This window comes from Bufo gargarizans, chromosome 8 (genome assembly GCF_014858855.1).
Source record: "Bufo gargarizans isolate SCDJY-AF-19 chromosome 8, ASM1485885v1, whole genome shotgun sequence".
Lineage (NCBI taxonomy): Eukaryota > Metazoa > Chordata > Amphibia > Anura > Bufonidae > Bufo > Bufo gargarizans.
Window position 1 is genome coordinate 31,160,805 of NC_058087.1, and position 20,260 is coordinate 31,181,064.

Consider the following 20,260-nt stretch of genomic DNA (forward strand, 5'->3'; position numbering starts at 1 on the left):
TTCTGCTATTTTTCGAACTCCAATAGTGGTGAATGGAGGGCGACTGTGCGCGCGGTGCGCCATCCTTCACTTCGGGGGCCCCATTCTAGAGATAGCTGCAGGACCCAGAGGTGGGACTCGCACCTTCCTGACATTTGTGGCATCTCCTAGCGACTTGCCACAAACTTTAAACAAGGAAAACCCCTTTAAAACCTTAACTCGTTGTCCATAGCAACCCCTCACAGTGCGCCAGTTGATACGGGCAACCAGGGCAATCTCAGGAACGCTCCATCGATATGATTGGTCCTTGAAGTGATGGGGTCAGCAGCAGGGGTGCACCACCAATGAGGCGAGGTGAGGCGAATTCCTCAGGAAGCACCAGGTAGGGATAAGAGGGGGGCAGCGGAAGGGCCATGGGCAATGAGCGCTTCCGATGTGAAAACGCTAATCTCTACATATTCAACTGCATCGCTGTATTCAGGACAGCAATACAAACGAGAGGCACAGGAGCATTTTTGTACTAGAACACTTCTAGGGACACTTGTTCTATAGGGGGCACTAAAAGGTGTTTTTTTTTTGTACCGTCACACATTAGAAGGGAATGTTTTTATACAGGCACACATTATAGGGGGAAAATGAGGGACATTATTACTATTGGGTGCACTGTTACCACATGGCAGAGAATTATTACTATTGGGACTTTTGGGAGGACTGTTACATTGGGAGGCACAGTATCAGCTTAGCACAGTTATTTTTGGAGGACACTGTGTTTACGGCACTATAAGTGTCAGGGGCACTATTTGCTGGGTGCAGTTATTTTGAGGGCACTGTGTGCCAATAATTATTTAAGGGGCGCCATCTGTGTGGTACTAGTATTTTCAGGTGGACTGTTTCTGCAGTGTAGTATTGGGGAGCACAGCGGGCACAGTATCGGGGATGGCAGGATAGGGTGTACAGAAGTTTGGAGGATGATGGAAAAGTAGTAAACTAAGAGATCTGTTTGTCAAACTCTGCAAAAATGAGACGTAGCTGAAAGAAGTCATCATGGCGGTCTGATCTGAATGGAGAAGAGGAGGACAGAGAACATTTACATCAGAGGAGACGTCACTGGATGTAAGAGGTATGTGGCGCTGTATTACCCTGCATGTTGTGTAGCGCTGTATGCAATGTTTTCCAGGGTCTTTAACAGTAGGCCTAAAGGGAAGGGGTTAGGTTAAGAGATTGGCAAAGGGGAAAGGGGGGGGGGGGGCATTTCAGTTTTTTGCCTCATTCAGCAGAAAGGCTAGGTGCACACCTGGTCAGCAGGGCTGGAGGGATTTTGGGGGCTCCATGATGCAGGTCTGAGCTCATGGATGCCGCCCCCCCCCCCCCCGATGTGATCTGCTTACAGATTAGGTTTGGGTGGACTTCCCCTTTAAGGCTCACCTTTGCCAGGCTTGCAGTGAATAGGACGCACTCAAACATTTCCCCCATTCTCCTCAGGAACTCGTCCACATGGGGGCGCTTTAATACGTACACCTGGGAGGGGAGGGAGAGAAAGAGATTTAAAAAAAAATTGTAAAACCAACTGCCAAAGAAGAAAGATCTGGGAATCTGAGGGCAGAAGATCGGGCCCCAGGTCATGGACGAGAAGAACTGACACCTTTTTCATAAAAAATACCAAACGGGGGTGTGGATTATATCCGATCCCTTCACAGTAGTTAGCCCTGACAACCTATCTGTACTTTCAATTTCCTGGGTAGTCAGGCCAGCTACAGGTTCCCCCAGTTGCAACTTGCATGGTGGGAGTAGAAGTCTGAGACTGCATTTAAACCTGTAATATGATGTGGAGCGGGCACAGCCAGTGACAACCCTCATCATCAACTGTCCACCTACACAATCAGGTAAAATAAACCTAGAAAACAATTACACACTGAAACACTGAAGTACTACAACTCCCATCATGTCCAAGTAATGAATAAACACACGGTAAGGCACTAACGTACTACAACTCCGATCTTGTCCAAGGCCACTGGGGAAGGGGGGGGGGGGGGGGGAGCTCCAGGGCGCAGGGTGAATGATGCTGAAGACGGCGAGCAGCCAGGTATGTATAACGCACTTTATTTTCTAAAATCAGGTTATTCTAAACCTGGTTATCCAGAAGCTGTACACTGGGAAATTTCAGCTCTGAAGGCTGCAGGATTGTGAATGCAGCTCTGGAACATAATACATGCTGTGACTCAGGATCAGAACACGACGATCAGTCCACTGGAACGCCTCGTCGAGATCTCGTCGATTGAAGCCGGCGCTGACCACAAGTAATCAAGAATAGGATGAGAGGTGATATTGCAGCCTATCCTGGATTACTTGAAGCTAGCAGCGGCTTTAAGAGGTCACACAGACAATCGGACAGTCCTCGGGCTGCGATCAGGCGCTCCCTCCCTGAAAGTCACATGATTAGCGGGAGGATGGACAGAAGAGCCGCCGCCACTTACCTGATGAACCGTTCCATCAATCTCAACAGGAATGATAAAGTCGGCGTTATTAACCGGCTGCAAAAGAAAACCAAAACGACAGAGTGAGAATAGAGACAAACAGCGCCTCTCGTGTCCTCAGGCCATATGTGGTACTACAGCTCTGTCCTATTTACTTCAATGGAGCAGAGCTGCAGTACCAGACACAACCCATGGCCGGGAGAGGCGCCATTGCTCCAAAACCTGGAGAGCCTGCATGATATTAAAAGTAAACCTAACCTCCGCTCCGGCTGCAAACCAAGCCCAACCCCAGTAACCCCCAATATTTATTTTTTTTGTGGGGAGGGTCATAATCCCTTGTGATTAAGACCCTCTAAGAAATTAAACCCTGATGTAAATAAAACTCAAACACTGCATCATAAAAAATTCTGCCACTTTCTAATATACTTCTGTGAATATTTCTCCCTATATTTCACGATCTCTGCTGGCTGCCAGTGAATTGCAATAGTTCAAAGGTTGGTTACACAACCTGTACCCGTCTCAGCAGCCCAGGATACTGGATAGAATTAACAAAGCTTGTATTTCATCATGCCAAACTCCCCGCTTGCTGTCAGTGAATGGAAACATTCTAGCTTACACCTGCCCAAAACCTGTGCTCCTGACACTGAGGCAGGGCTTCTCATAAAACAGTGCTCTGTAAGACGGCAATAAGCCGCCACCTGTGCTTTTACTCACTGACAGCAAGCAGAGATCTTGACAATTATGAAAACTATAAATTCCTGTTGGAATAATAAATCCCAGTAAATAAAAAAAATGTACCTTGAACGAACTATGAACTAAAGTCTCATCCAGGTCGATGACCACACAGATCCTGCCCGCATCCTGCGCCTTCACCTCCGGCAGGAGATACTTGGTCACCTAAAAAGTCAAAAACAAGTTTAGAAACCTCTGGTTACTGCAGATGTCCGAGGCTGGTGGTGTTTTTTGGAAGGGTAGTTCTTGGTCACATCAACGGCGCCCCTGCTGGCCAGATATTCGTAAGCTAGGAGAAATTCCAGGACAGCCCTCGTCCTCTCCACTAGGTGGTGCTGTGTAAGTGTTAAACAGGAGACACCACATTAATTAGAAGTTGCTATAAACCTCTGTGGTCTCAAAAAGTTAATTAGTGCTATAACGAGGATTTTATCACAGTTATCGACCTAGAAGGATTCTGTAACCGCAAATTCTACAACTTGATGTCTTCTTTTTTCCACATCATACCGAACGCGAGTCGAAAAGGGCAAAAAGTCCTTTAATGACCTCTGAGGGGACATATGTGCCAAAAATATATATATATATAAAAAAAAAGTAAAAGTAAAAATGTATAATAAAATACAAAGAAAGGAAATAAAAACACAGGCACTAATCAAATCCATCGCCATTATCGCACCTTCCATGTAAACCTATAGCTAAGGGCTCGTTCACACGACTGTTGGTGTCCCATGCCCGTGCTGTGAACCGCAAATTGTGGTCCGCAATGCATGGGCACCTTCCGTGGGGAAGGCGCATGGGGATCGCAGACCCATTCACTTAAATGGGTCCGCGATCTCTCCACACTCCGTAGTCCTTCCATAGTGTTCCGTTCCGCATCTCTAGATTTGCAGACCCATTGAAATGAATGGGTCCGCATCCGTGATGCAGAATGACAAGGGAACGGTGCCCGTCTATTGCGGATTTGCAAATGCGGTCCGCAATACGGGAATGGGACACCAATGGTTGTGTGAACGAGCCCTAATACTGTATACATTAAAATGACCAACACAAAATAGGGAAAGCACTTTTATTATTTATTTTGCTGTCAGTTTGCATATAAAAAATAAAATAAAAAGCAATAGTTTGAAAACAAAATGACTTTTTGTAGTTTTTCCCAAATAGAACTAAAAAAAGGGAGAAAAAAAAATTCGCTAAAAAACCCCCATAAAAAAAATTACAAAATAAAAGCTTTATATGTGATGTATAAAAATTCACACGTCAGAGTTCGGTCAGTGATTCAGAGCCAAAACCAGGAGTGGATCTGAGCAGAGAACAGGAGCAGATCCTTCCCTTATACCTTATGTCTGTGGAGGCTCCAGTCCCGGTTTTTACCTCACAATCACTGACGTGTGAATGAGGCTTTAAAGGGGTATTCCGGTAGGTACACGTTATCCCTTATCCACAGGTTAGTGGTTAACTATCAGATTCGGGCCCTGTAGCCCCTGCGGCCGCTGCATTCATTTCCCCGGGAGTTCCGGGGATAGGAGAAAACTTCTACCTACCGGAGTACCCCTTTAAGATAAGGACAGGTTGGATACATTGTTGCACCTCCTTCTAATGTTGCGGGTTCTCATAGACACTGTAGCAATTCCCTGATGCAACATTGTTGCTGGAAGCCCCAGGAGGATCCTGGATGAACCCGACCGTCCGGTGATCTGTTACCAAACTCATTTTAGAGAATTGTTATTTTTGCGCTCCTTTTAGCATCTCAGAAGGTGGAGCCTCCCTTAAAGAAGTAGTCAAATGATCCAAGCAGCTGCGCTCACCTTGGGGACCGATCCATTCTCCTCGGTCAATAGGGGGGCGTTGTTATTAACAGGTAGGGGCTCGGCATCCTCCTGGCACAGGCAGCAGAAGAGGGAGTGGAAGATGCTGCGACTCCGAGGCTTCTTGGAGGATGAGGAGCTGTGAACAGCTGAGGATGAAGAGAAGACAAGAAGTGAGTCCAGCGGGGGGGCGATGGGGAGCAGTGCCCCTATAGCCTCATTATTCCAGGCATTATTAACCCCGTCCACTCAGGTTACAGACAGGAACTCATTTTCCAGTGATCGGATGAGTGGATGTCACCAACAGGTGGGGGAGGGATTACTGGATCCTTAAGAGATCAGCGCAGATCATCGCACCTTAATCCGACCGCTCTTAACAAGATGTAATTAAACAGGAGAGAGATGGACGTCACACAATGGGTTATCTGTGAGCTGAAATCCGGGATTCACTCCAGTGTATCTAAGCTAATACGGTCTATTGAGCTGTATACTGTCTGCTATGCCGATGTATCTAAGCCCATCAGGTGTGATACTGTCTACTGAGTTGTGCATCTAAGCCTATTATGTCAGGTACTGTCTGCACTGAGCTGTATCTAAGCCTACCACGTGTGATACTGTCTGCACTGAACTGCATCTAAGCCTACCACGTGTGATACTGTCTGCACTGAGCTGCATCTAAGCCTACCACGTGTGATACTGTCTGCACCGAGCTGTAGCTAAGCCTACCACGTGTGATACTGTCTGCACTGAGCTGTATCTAAGCCTACCACGTGTGATACTGTCTGCACTGAGCTGTATCTAAGCCTACCACGTGTGATACTGTCTGCACTGAGCTGTATCTAAGCCTACCACGTGTGATACTGTCTGCACTGAGCTGTATCTAAGCCTACCACGTGTGATACTGTCTGCACTGAGCTGTATCTAAGCCTACCACGTGTGATACTGTCTGCACTGAGCTGCTGTATCTAAGCCTACCACGTGTGATACTGTCTGCACTGAGCTGCTGTATCTAAGCCTACCACGTGTGATACTGTCTGCACTGAGCTGTATCTAAGCCTACCACGTGTGATACTGTCTGCACTGAGCTGTATCTAAGCCTACCACGTGTGATACTGTCTGCACTGAGCTGCTGTATCTAAGCCTACCACGTGTGATACTGTCTGCACTGAGCTGTATCTAAGCCTACCACGTGTGATACTGTCTGCACTGAGCTGCTGTATCTAAGCCTACCACGTGTGATACTGCCTGCTGACCTGCTGTATCTAAGCCTATCATGTGTGATACTGTCTGCTGAGCTGCTGTATCTAAGCCTATCATGTGTGATACAGTCTGCTGAGCTGCTGTATCTAAGCCTACCATGTGTGATACTGTCTGCTGAGCTGTGTATCTAATCCTATCCTGTGTGATACTGTCTGCTGAGCTGTGTATCTAATTCTATCCTGTGTGATACCGTCTGCTGAGCTGCTGTATCTAAGCCTACCATGTGCGATACAAACTTCTGGGTTGGTATATCTAAGCCTACCATGTGTGACACTGTCTGCTGAGCTGCTGTATCTAAGCCTACCATGTGCGATACAAACTTCTGGGTCGGTATATCTAAGCCTACCATGTGTGATCAAATGACATACATGATCTCAGCACAACGTGTAAAAAGCTGAACGTTGGCTTCTCACTAGTCACCAAGAGTAGCATGACCGACTACTATCACTCCCATTTTTCCTGAGTGGGAGTTGTCCACACTCTTCCTATCAGTTAGCGGATAGTGTCTGTAATCAGATCTTATTGCTGTACGTTGTTTTTCAGGTCGTGGAGTTCAACCATGCGTTACGCTCAAGACAACGCCACCCCTCCCAGGAATGTCACCCCTACACGGTTAATGCCTAAGGCTACTTTTACACTAGCGGTTTCAATTCCGCTATTGAGATCCGTCCTAGGAGTGCACCAAAATGCATTCCGTTCCCTTTGGTTGCGTCCCCATCACGGAGAGAGAGAAAAACGCTGCTGCGTTTTTCTGTCTGCGATGTGGTGCGGAGCAAGACGGATCCATCCTGACACACAATGTAAGTCAATGGGGACGGATCCGTTTTCTCCGACACAATAGAAAACGGATCCGTCCCCCATTGACTTTCAATGGTGTTCAAGACGGATCCGTCACCGCAATAGAAGACATAATACAACCGGATCCGTTCATGACGGATGCATGCAGTTGTATTATTGTAACGGAAGCGTTTTTGTGGATCCATGACGGATCCGCAAAAAATGCTAGTGTGAAAGTAGCCTAACATGTCTGGTTAACCCTTTCACTCCCACCACCGCAATACATGCCTCAGGAGGCGGCACGGCGCCCACGACCTGCATACAATAGACACCCTCAATGCGAAGGCGGCAAGAATGGGGGGTGACACCAGGAATCAGGGACTGTGTCTTAGTGCCTCGCCAGCAGTGAAGAGGTTAACCCTAGTCCAGCTGTGCAGTCAGTCAGTAATCCACTGCTACAAGCTGCACTTTTGTGAAGAGGTTAGAGTTACCATCTGGCGGCACCAACCTGCAACCTTCAGCATCTGGCTGCGCTCAAGGTTTAGTGATCTGCAACCTGCAGCTCTCCAGCTGTTGTGAAACTACAACTCCTATTATGCTCTGCCAGTATGCAATAGTAGGATACCATATAACAGCCCCCGCTGGCTGTAAGGCAACTGGCTGTTGCAGAAGACCCCCCATTGTCCAGTAAGAGCCCAGGTATGCCAAGCACTATTCATAGGTGAAGCTCCAAATCTGCTTGCAAGTCCCTGTTATCAGTCATTTCAGGCTGGAGAGAGGATGGCTGTAGCCGGTGCCGCATCGGCCATGAGGCGAGATGAGAATCTCCCCTCAGGCGACCGGCCAGTAGAATGCACAAGAGCTCACAACCTCCGACGCTGGGTGTTCAGTGGTGCGATCACGTGGTGGCGCTGCCTTAGCCTGCACCGGGAAGCGGCCTCTTCCGGCCTGTGGCCTGCCCGACAGACAGCGGCAGAGAAAGAGAGTGATGTCTAAGGCTGGGTTCACACCTGAGCGTTTTACAGCGCGTTCCTACGCGCTGTAAAACGCTCAACAAGGAGAAACCAATGATTCCCTATGGGAATGGTTCACACTTGGGCGTTTTACAGCGCGTACGATCGCGCTGTAAAACGCCCGACGCTCCAAAAAGTACATGAGCGACTTTTGGGGCGTTTGTGGCCATAGGACACTGTAGTGAATCACACAAACGCGCGTCAAACGCGCGTTTACTATTACAAAAACGCGCATAAAAATGCGCGTCAAAAACGCGCGTTTGCGCAACGCTCAAGTGTGAACCCAGCCTTATATATAGCGGTATTACTGGGGGAACTACAGCAGTAAAGAGAGCATTATAATAGAGGAGGCAATAGAATACAGGCAGCCCTACAGCCTGTGGGGGGCGGGGTGGGGCAACATAATACAGGGGACACTACAGGGGGTATTATATGACAGACCGCCGCACTACAGCCTGGGGGGGGGGGGGGCAACATAATACAGGTGGCACTATGGGGAGCACTGCAGCACTATAGGAGGTATTAGATGACAGGCTGGAGCACTTTAATACAGGGGATCATTTTAATACAGAGGGCATTATAATAAAGGGAGCACAGTGAGGGGGGATTTTAATACGGGCCAGAGCAATAGAGGGTACATTATAATACAGGAGGCCCTAAGGGGGAACGTAAGCATGCTGGCCCTACAGGGGGTCATTATAACAACAGGGTGCACTGGTGGGGGCTTTATAACTAATGGGGCTATAATAGGGGACACTTAAAGGGCCTTATTACAATTGCAGGCATTGGGGGGGGCACAATATAGAGAGCACTACTACTAATGGGGGCACTCTTGGGGTGCATTATTGCTATTGGGGGTAGTGTAGGGAGCACTATTGAGCGCAGTCTGGTAGCACAATTACTATGGCGGGGACTGTCTGTATGGCGCTTATTGTTGCAGTATAGTATTTGCGGGCATTGAGCAGCACAGCGGGCACAGTATTGGGGTTATCAGCAACATGACAATGTTCGGGCACCAGGAGGAAGAAGATGATGTGACCCAAGATGTGTGTGTTCCAAGCTCTACAGATTCAGGTGAAAGTTGTCATGGTGGTCTGGTTTGAATGGAGAAGATGAGGAAAGAGAATGTCTACATCACTGGATGCAAGAGGTATGTGGCTCTTAAGTCCTATGCTGCGGAGTTACTGGCCCTTTAAGAGATGCTTGATTATAGTTTTTATACAAGCTAAATTAATTTCATCCATAAGGGACATTATTTTGGGTCTAAAAACATAAAACTGCCTAATGTGAAACACACTGCACACAATGCAAGGCGGCGGCCACTCGTGTTCTGTGGTGACACCCCCCCCCCCCCCTCCCTCCACTATCCTTTTTGGCTCCGACGTTTCATTCATCCACTGACTACAAAGTATCCAGAGGACGCCCCCGGCCCCTCCCTCACTTCTGTTTCCATGACGCCCCAATGTTTTTCCTCTATCCATCTTCCTTTCTCCACTTTTAGTGCCAACCTTTTGCTCCCATGATGCTCCGCTGCGGACCCCCCCCCCCCCCCGTCTTGCAGGCATATCCGGCCTTTGCAGCTCTGCCAGAATACACAGAGGGAGGAAGACCCTGGAGCCGAGAATATTAAACAGTAGAGATGGCCTTGCGGTTCGCCCGGGGGTCGTTTCGCAGTGATCTTTGATCGTTCGCGATTCGCTGAACGTGCGAACATATGGCGATATTCGCACGGGCCATATTTTTTTGCATAGCGCCGAACTTTGACCCATGGCACATCCATCAGGTGGGACAGGACAGCCAATTGAGACATTTCAGCACATGGCCACCCCCCCAACCCTATAACAGAACCCGACCTGGCCGCCATTTTACATGATGTGTTTTGCCAGTGTAGGGAGAGGTTGCCGTGTGGAGCAGGGACAGGGGTGCGATATACTTAGAAATTATATTATAGTGCATTTGTATTGAGCAGCAGTCGTGTGCGGTTCTGCTGCGATACGGCAGTTATACAGAGGGACAAGCGCTATTGGAACAACTAATTGCAATGGGTGCGATATACCTGTTGCCCCCAAAAAACAGCTTGAGGCCTGCGATATACCTGCTTCCATCAAATACTGTTCTTCTCTAGGGACTTTGTTACAGGGTCATTTAGAAAATGACAGGCAGAGGAAGAGGCAGGACGTTCCGCAGGGGTGGTAGGGGTTGGGCAGGTGCACCAGGCCGGAGCCTAAGTGGGAAGTTGGAGCAGGCGCGTGCGATTACTTCAAAGCCTTCCGCCTCATCCGCTGGATCAGCACTCTCCTTACTTACTCTGCTGTGTGCACCCCCAAAGACACCACCACCACCATATCCCCTCCACTCGAGTCACAGGAATTATTTTCCCATCCATTCCCAGACCTTACCGATGCACAGCCATTCTTGGCATCGGATGAGGAGGTAGCAACGGCCGCCACCCAGCGGTCTGACGACAGTACCCAGATCAGCCCAAGGAGGGAGGTCCCCGGTGTTGCTGCCTACTCCGAGATCTCTAATGTCAGTGGTGGTGAAAGTGACGATGATGAGGTGTCGATGGATGTCACATGGGTGCCCACAAGAGAGGAAGAGGAGGGGAGTTCGGAGGGAGAGACGGAGCAGCAGAGAGGGAGGAGAAGGAGAAGCAGGCAGAGCGCGCAGTGCACAGGAGGCAAAAAGCAAACGTATCTGGAGCGAGCCATCCACCTTGCACGGTCACATCTGGCGCTCCCAGGACGCCGGCACATGGCTCCGCAGTGTGGGCTTTTTCTAACGTGTCAGCTGCTGACAATAGTGTTGCCATCTGCAGCCTGTGCTGTCAACGCATAAGTCGCGGTAAGCCCAACACTCACCTAGGGACGACCGCCTTAGGCACCTGGCCTCCCATCACCGAGCCCAGTGGGAGCAACGCCGTCAGAACCCACAAAGCCACACACCTGGCACTCCACGTCCTGCCTCTTCTCCGTCTCCTCTCCCCTCCAATTTGTCCTCCGCTCCACCTTCCACCGTGCCGTCATCGCGTATATCTGGCAGAAGGCAGGCTTCCGTGGCCCAAATGTTCGAGCGTAAAAATCCTCTTGCTCAACGGTTGACCGCTGGCATGTCAGTACCAAGATACATCTGACCACAGACACGTGGTCTAGCAAACACGGGCAGGGAAGGTAGATAACTTTTACTGCCCACTGGCCGTCAAACATGCAACCCGTGGTCCCGTGTGGATTTGGTGTTACCGCCACGGATTGCATGCAGGCCTGCCTCTTCTTCTACTCCATCCTCCGTCTCCTCCTCGGCTGACTCCTCCTTTTCCACTGCTACCGCCTCTTCCGCTGCACCCCCCAAGCTCTCAGAACTTATTCGACGTGCCAGGTGAGACGTTGCCATGCTGTGCTGCGGCTGTTGTGCCTGGAAGCCAAGAGCCACACCGGTCCTGCACTGCTTTCAGCTCTGCGGTCACAGGCCGATCAGTGGTTAACAACGGTGCCAATCTGCTGAGCGCGCTGAAACAGGGCAAACTGACACACGTGCCGTGCATGGACGCGGCAGCACGATAGGGAGCAAGGTCACATTTTACTCCAACCCCATCCAAAGCATTCAAAATTCTGCAGGCTTCTCAGGTTGAATGACCTGGCAGCTAACAGCAGCCCTGCTGCTCCAGTGTCTGCACGCTCTTCTGGGGAGCACTAAGACTGTACTACAGGTACTTGCCAAGAAGTCTAATCAAGTTGCAGGCAGAAGAGTGTATCTTTGGAGGTGACTGGAGTACACTTGCCGAACTTTCCAGAAAAAGAGGGAATCTCCTAAACTTCCTGAGGAGTTGGTAAATCTCCTGGGTGCCCACATACTCGCCACTCCGTGTTCCTGCGCTTCCCTCCAGTACAGGCGTCATCACAAAGCGGTGTCAGGACGGGACCTGTCTAACTGGGGAGGTCTCTTTTTATAAGGTAACCTGGGATGTGAATTTTTAGGGGGTTGGGTCTGGGGTCTGAATTTATCTAGAAGGGTCTGCTCTGGGGTCCTCATCTATTTAGTTTTTTTTTTAAAGTAGCAATAAAAACATCTTGGGGGGTATGGTCTGGGGTCTTTTTTTTATTTATTTTTTTAAGGGGGCCTGATTTGTTGTCCTTATTTGGAGGGACTTTCTTTAGGGGGTCTGGCCCAGGTTCTCTATAAGTTTAGCGGGTCTGGGTCTATTTGTTTCAGGGGTCTGTACCCATATTAGGATGTGGGGTCTTTCGGAGTCGCAGGTCATCTGAAATCTACCACCTGTCACATCTGAGATTCTGACTGCTGTTCTGTCCACCATGCTGTACACTGCAGCACTGACTGCATAAAAGCCTAATATAGGCAGGAGGTTGGAGCATGTAGAGAGGATTACAGTTAGGGCAGAATAATTACTAAACCACCAGTGAGAAAACGATGATGACTGCTGCCCAGGGACTGAGGGGGAGGGGCCTCAGCTAGGGGGAGGAGCCTCTGCTACAGGGAGGGGCCCGGAGATAGAAAACAAGCGCAGAATTCCAGTCACACCTTTCAGGAGAAGTTTACCCAGAGCAATAAAGCAAACGAGGCCACGAGGAAGTGAGAGGAGAAGCCTCCGTGGTTACTCATTAATGGCTGTGAACGTGCACAAAATCACAAATGCCGAGATCATCACCCCCCCCCCCCCTTCCCCTCAAGGACACCCAGCTTTCCCAGACCCCGGATGAGAACATTTATGTTGATCTGCAATAGCTCAAGATCAGAAGAATATAACGTCCACATAGTGACGACCAGGGGCGGAGACAGGGCCATAGACCTTACAGGGAAATTTCCCAGTGGGCCGATGCCCAGGGGCCGTCTGAGCCCTCCTCACAGACGGCCAGTGGAAGTTTTGGGGGATGTATTTTGTGCTGCACTGTGGTATGTGGCTCTGTCGGGGCGGTATAATGTGCCGCAATATGGTGTTCATGGCTCTGCCTTCCATAAATTTGCACACGACTACAAAACGGGGCCACTTTTAGTATTTTTTTCAGGACCATTTTAAGTTCCCAGTCCGCCTCTGGTGACGACACCTCTGCTCTGCGATACACTAGTCCCCGTGTGTATATATATACTCCTGGCTCTGCCTCTGCCGCTGCTGTCATCTCCTGTATCCTGCCAGAGGGAGACCCGGCCGACGAGCTGCTGTTCTCTGTCATCAGTCACTGGAGCCTGGAAAAGCTGGGTGATAAATCCTGTGGATGAACTGGAGGCCGCACCGGATGTCACCCCCAATTCTCAGAAAGAAGACCAGGATTTAGAGGGACATCATCTCATTATCCTGTACCCCAAGTGTCAGCGTCATTATCCTGTACCCCAAGTGTCAGCGTCATTATCCTGTACCCCAAGTGTCAGCGTCATTATCCTGTACCCCAAGTGTCAGCGTCATTATCCTGTACCCCAAGTGTCAGAGTCATTATCCTGTACCCCAAGTGTCAGCGTCATTATCCTGTACCCCAAGTGTCAGCGTCATTATCCTGTACCCCAAGTGTCAGCGTCATTATCCTGTACCCCAAGTGTCAGCGTCATTATCCTGTACCCCAAGTGTCAGCGTCATTATCCTGTACCCCAAGTGTCAGCGTCATTATCCTGTACCCCGAGTGTCAGCGTCATTATCCTGTACCCCGAGTGTCAGCGTCATTATCCTAGTAGTAGGTGGGGGGGGGGGGAAGCATTAGTCTCATCCTATCTAGTCGGGGTGCAGTAACCCACATGTTCTTTCTATGCGGACCGATGCTAACTCTCTCCTATGTGAATGGTCATGCTGTCATTGAAATTTTTTTCATAGCCTGGGTGATAAATGACGGGTGAGATATACGGTTACAGCGCCATTTCTCTCATTGATCGCTTGTCCTGACATCGGCTCAAATCAATCCAGACGAGTTCTCATGTGACCACTCACCTATCACAAGGCAGGGTGAATTGCCTTTCAGGTGCCTGGGAGAGCTGGGTGACGACTGGGAGAGCTGGGTGATGACTGGGAGAGCTGGGTGACGACTGGGAGAGCTGGGTGACGACTGGGAGAGCTGGGTGACGACTGGGAGAGCTGGGTGACGACTGGGAGAGCTGGGTGATGCCCCCTGCAGGCATGGTACTTTCGATTTCTATCTATGGAATCATACCACCCAGTGCTGACTGGCATACAGACCCAGCTAGATATGCAACAAGGGATCTATGCCTGCATTGCTGTTCAGGAGTCTGGGAAAGCCTTCGCTACCTTCTCCTTCTATTACATCTGTATATGGAAAAGCTGGGTGACCCCAGTGTTATACTATTAGACCTCACATAGGGATCGTCTGGAAAGCACTTTCCCAGGATCAGATGCAGTCAAGAAATATTTAACCACTGGACAAAAGAGGACGATGTCTTCTCCGTCCATATTCAGCTAGATTATAGATAGGGCAGAGTATTTATTTCCAGGACACTGTATTTCCCGGGAGGAGCCCCCTTATATGAGGGGACGTGAGGGACACAACGTCTGGGAACCTCTCAGGCGCCTCCTGTGCACACCGCGCACCTCCCTGCGTGGGCAGCAACAATGTGAACTGCAGCCACACCCGAACACCCTGCCAGGACGCATGCAGCTCCCAGAGACCGCAGAGTATGAGGACTGTCCCCGAGTCTGGTTCTGGGAAAGCTGGATGACAAACAATGTGGTCAATGAGGTTACCAAAAAGCTCTCCAAGAGTCCAAAGCCACCCAGGACTGCACTGTAACCAGGCAGATGTCATTCAGGACTCAGGGAAAAGCTGGGTGACCTCTCCTATCTGTGCCCATATTAGTTGTTCTGGACATGGAAGCGACTCAGCTTTCTCAGAAACGGATACAAGTAGCGAACATCTGACCAAACTCAAGTCAGTCGTTCACACAGCTTTCCTGGGGCCCCGGGAGCAAATCTGCCCCATGCCACATCACTGCCTAATGAGATTTTACACTGAGGACTCTGGGAAGGATGGGCGACTATAGCAAAGCATGGAAGGCCAATACGGACCCAGCAGCTACCCAGCTTTCCCAGCTTCTGAACGGCAAATCTTTTGTTTTCCCTTTACTTTTACATGTTAACTTATTATAAAGAAGTGGAAGGGAAAGAGTTAAACATGTCGTGCCCTGCCATGCTCTTACTCCAAAAATCGGCACCCGACACCTTTTTTTCAGGTTACTGGACCTTTAACAAAAGACGAGCATCAGCACATTTGATTTGCTCATCAACCCAGTGTCTGCGCATCGGCCGCCGCTGCGCGTTTTTTATGAAATCTTTATTATCCGGTAAAGCAGTGAATCAAATGAAATCAACAACGATACGAGAGGCATGAGGTGCGATCGCAAATGTTCACACATCACGCAGTCAGTTTAGTAACAATCCTTTAATTTAGCATCATAGATATCTGCTTGCTGTCAGTGAGTTGAAGCATTACTGCTTACATCTAGAAGCTAAAAACCTGTACAGACCTAATAATATTTTTCACAATTGAGAGGCTGCTACACAAAATGCACGAGGTAAGCAGTTTTCAAAGATAAAATCAGGTGTGGATCATAACAGGAGAGAGTATTAAGGGCGGACACAACTTCTCCAGTTCTTTTCAATCCACTCCTCGTCTTGGCTTTAAAAAACGCATTTAAAAAAAAACTGAATGCGTGACAGCGCCCCGAGAGCGGAAAACATCCGCAGCACAAATTGCTCCTGTCCTGAGAGATTGTTACAATGTATCAATGCAGTAAAATGTATCAGTCTGGGGTTCTTTGGTCACAGAGGATTCTCTACATTGGGTACAAATGTAGCAAACCCTCAGCTGTGGTTTAGGTCTATACAGCCTCTAGATATAAACAAGGGTATTTCCATTCGCCCGCAGCAAGCAGACATAATGAAAAGGATCAGGAACTGAAAAACAAAATATATTAGAAAGTTGCAGAATCTAACTCATAGTAGTTATATTCTTGTACATAGGAGCAGTATTATAGTAGTTATATTCTTGTACATAGGAGGCAGTATTATAGTAGTTATATTCTTGTAGATAGGAGCAGTATTATAGTAGTTATATTCTTGTACATAGGAGCAGTATTATAGTAGTTATATTCTTGTATATAGGAGCAGTATTATAGTAGTTATATTCTTGTACATAGTAGCAGTATTATAGTAGTTATATTCTTGTACATAGGGGCAGTATTATAATAGTTATATTCTTGTACATAGGAGGCAGTATTATAGTAGTTATATTCTTGTACATAGGAGGCAGTATTATAGTAGTTATATTCTTGTACATAGGAGGCAGTATTATAGTAGTTATATTCTTGTAGATAGTAGCAGTATTATAGTAGTTATATTCTTGTACATAGGGGCAGTATTATAATAGTTATATTCTTGTACATAGGAGGCAGTATTATAGTAGTTATATTCTTGTACATAGGAGGCAGTATTATAGTAGTTATATTCTTGTACATAGGAGGCAGTATTATAGTAGTTATATTCTTGTAGATAGGAGCAGTATTATAGTGGTTATATTCTTGTACATAGGAGCAGTATTATAATAGTTATATTCTAGTACATAGGAGCAGTATTATAGTAGTTATATACTTGTATATAGGAGGCAGTATTATAGTAGTTATATTCTTGTACATAGGAGCAGTATTATAGTAGTTATATTCTTGTACATAGGAGCAGTAATATAGTAGTTATATTCTTGTACATAGGAGCAGTATTATAGTAGTTATATTCTTGTACATAGGAGGCAGTATTATAGTAGTTATATTCTTGTACATAGGAGCAGTATTATAATAGTTATATTCTAGTACATAGGAGCAATATTATAGTAGTTATATTCTTGTACATAGGAGCAGTATTATAGTAGTTATATTCTTGTACATAGGAGCAGTAATATAGTAGTTATATTCTTGTACATAGGAGCAGTATTATAGTAGTTATATTCTTGTACATAGGAGGCAGTATTATAGTAGTTATATTCTTGTACATAGGAGGCAGTATTATAGTAGTTATATTCTTGTACATAGGAGGCAGTATTATAGTAGTTATATTCTTGTACATAGGAGGCAGTATTATAGTAGTTATATTCTTGTACATAGGAGGCAGTATTATAGTAGTTATATTCTTGTACATAGGAGGCAGTATTATAGTAGTTATATTCTAGTACATAGGAGCAGTATTATAGTAGTTATATTCTTGTACATAGGAGCAGTATTATAATAGTTATATTCTAGTACATAGGAGCAATATTATAGTAGTTATATTCTTGTACATAGGAGCAGTATTATAGTAGTTATATTCATGTACATAGGAGCAGTAATATAGTAGTTATATTCTTGTACATAGGAGCAGTATTATAGTAGTTATATTCTTGTACATAGGAGGCAGTATTATAGTAGTTATATTCTTGTACATAGGAGGCAGTATTATAGTAGTTATATTCTTGTACATAGGAGGCAGTATTATAGTAGTTATATTCTTGTACATAGGAGGCAGTATTATAGTAGTTATATTCTTGTACATAGGAGGCAGTATTATAGTAGTTATATTCTTGTACATAGGAGGCAGTATTATAGTAGTTATATTCTTGTACATAGAGGGCGGTATTATAGTAGTTATATTCTTGTACATAGAGGGCAGTATTATAGTAGTTAGGTATAACAGGTATAGCTATTCTATTCATTTTAGTTTGTTAAAGTATCACTTTCCTCCGCTCATAGCACAGTCCTCATATTGTTGCTGCAGGGCACATGGTCCGTCATGGTTATGTCAGTGACATTAGTTGCATCAGATCAGTTGACAGTTAGAAACCACAGTGATTTTTCCTTCCATAGATAAGATTTTGTGGTCGCTACACATACTGATCTAAAAGTGTTGGACAGAACTGGAGGAAATTACATTTTAGGGCTCATGCACATGAACGTGAACGTGTGCGGTCTGCAAACAGCTTGAATAGGTCCGTAATCCGCAAGATACGGAGTGTTGCGGAGGCAAGGAGCGAAAGCCCACGTAAGCACTACGGATCGCCTCTGTTGGATTTTGTTAAGTGCCTCTGCACCTCAAGAAAATACAACATTTCCGCATCTGAAAACAGCGGCCAAAAGGCCGGTGCCCGTGCATTGTGGAATGCTATTTGTGGGTCCGCAGCACAGGCCGCACACTGTTGTGTGCATGAGCCCCTTGCCATGTTCGGGGAGATGCATGGAGCCTGGAGGCCACTGTCAGATTATCCTATTATACTTGATTACAGGACACTTACCTTAAGGTCCTTTTCCATGGACCGATTATCAGGCACATTATCTGGGGGTAAACATATATATAAAATGTAGAAGATCCACACAAATTTGTTTCTACACCAAAATCTGCATGTCTTACTTGCGTTTTTTGGTGCAGTTTTGCCTCAGATCTCAGACTTCCATTGAAAAGGGTAAACTCCGTACCAGAAATTGAGCTGCTGTGGATTTCAGAATCCGCACAGCAGGTGAATAGTGTTGAGCGCGAATATTCGTACTACAAATTTTTATTGCCAATATCAGCACTTCGAGAATTCACGAATATTTAGAATATAGCGCTATTTATTTGTAATGACGAATATTAGTTTTTTTTTGGACCAAATATATTGGACCAAATTTCATTTTTATGGTCCAATATACAGGTAAAGACCATACAGATAGTTTAGTAGGGAGCAATTTAGTAAATGTATTAATGCTCATTTCTGCAGGTCAAAAAGAGGGATATTTAGGCTGGGTTCACACCTGAGCGTTTTACAGCGCGTTCCTACGCGCTGTAAAACGCTCAACAAGGAGAAACCAATGATTCCCTATGGGAATGGTTCACACTTGGGCGTTTTACAGCGCGTACGATCGCGCTGTAAAACGCCCGACGCTCCAAAAAGTACATGAGCGACTTTTGGGGCGTTTGTGGCCATAGGACACTGTAGTGAATCACACAAACGCGCGTCAAACGCGCGTTTACTATTACAAAAACGCGCATAAAAATGCGCGTCAAAAACGCGCGTAAAACGCGCGTTTGTGCAACGCTCAAGTGTGAACCCAGCCTTAAGGATTAAAGAGGGACAGAGGGACTTGGGTCAAAAAGAGGGACACCTGGGAGGCATGCTTATGTAGGCCACACATGGGGCCCACTGCCAAAATCAGACCAGGGATAGGACCAAGTGTAGATGCCCAGCAACAGAGACCAGATTCACGAAAAAATGTATTTACATGTGTACGATACTTGCCGCCATTGTACGGTTGTGTCATCAACTAAACCACCCAATGACTTATGATTCCACATGGAGACCGACCCCAAAAATAAAGGAGGCAGGGGCACCATCACTAGAGCTCATTACAAGTCAGTCAATGATTCGAGCTGTAGAACGGTTAACAAGCTTAGGGCTCATGCACACAAAAGTGCAATTTGCAGAACAGGCCGCCCATTAAAGAAATACCTATTCTTGTCCGCGAAACGGAATAGGACATGTTCTTTTTTTTTTATTCGCGGGGCTGCGGAATGGAGCAATGGATGCGGATAGCATACGGAGCGCTGTCCGCATCTTTTGCGGCCTCATTGAAGTGAATGGGTCCGCATTTGAGCTGCAAGAAATGCGGCATGAGCCCTTAGGCAGAGTTCACATCACCGTTTCATTTTCCATTCTTCTGATCAGTCATAAGAACATAAAAAATAAAGAACGGTTCCAGAGGATCAGTTATGTACATGTGGCATCCGTTTGAGCCATTTCCGTCCGAGATCCGTTTTTTTAGACAGAAAAAAAAAAAGTTCTGCATGCAGGACTTTTTTTTTCCGTCTATAACAGGAAATGGCTCAAACGGATGCCAAATGTACATAACTGATGCTTAGGATCTGTTTATTTATTTATTTTTTTCTGCTCTTTTGATGCATCAGAAGAACAAAAAATGAAACATTGATGCAAACTCTTCCTACTGATCCGACTTGTATCTGCCCCTAGGACACCCCCGACCAGGGATGTGTCCCAGATAACGTCTGATCTGCCTACTTACATACATTACTGGACAACTAGACAGTGGGAAAGCTGGGTGGGCTGCTCGATTACATGCAGACCTGCCCTTCAGGAGCCTGGGAAAGATATAATGATGGTGATGATTATAGGGCACAGCGGCGACTTCCAGCAAAGCCTACAACACGGGGCAAGTAATATGGCTACTGGAAAAATGTTTCAAGTCTATAACGAGG

At 46.8% G+C, this 20,260-nt stretch overlaps 1 protein-coding gene across 1 annotated transcript in view; it reads right to left on the reverse strand.

Moving 5' to 3' along the window:
- The window catches only part of CTDSP1 (CTD small phosphatase 1), a 31,238-nt gene that overhangs the window by 4,487 nt on the left and 6,491 nt on the right, over nucleotides 1-20,260 (reverse strand). The window contains exons 2-5 of the mRNA XM_044304210.1: nucleotides 4,991-5,139; nucleotides 3,252-3,350; nucleotides 2,454-2,510; nucleotides 1,405-1,497 (exon numbers count right to left, since the gene is read on the reverse strand). Coding sequence (XP_044160145.1) covers nucleotides 1,405-1,497; nucleotides 2,454-2,510; nucleotides 3,252-3,350; nucleotides 4,991-5,139 — 398 coding nt within the window. The remainder of the gene's footprint in view (nucleotides 1-1,404; nucleotides 1,498-2,453; nucleotides 2,511-3,251; nucleotides 3,351-4,990; nucleotides 5,140-20,260) is intronic.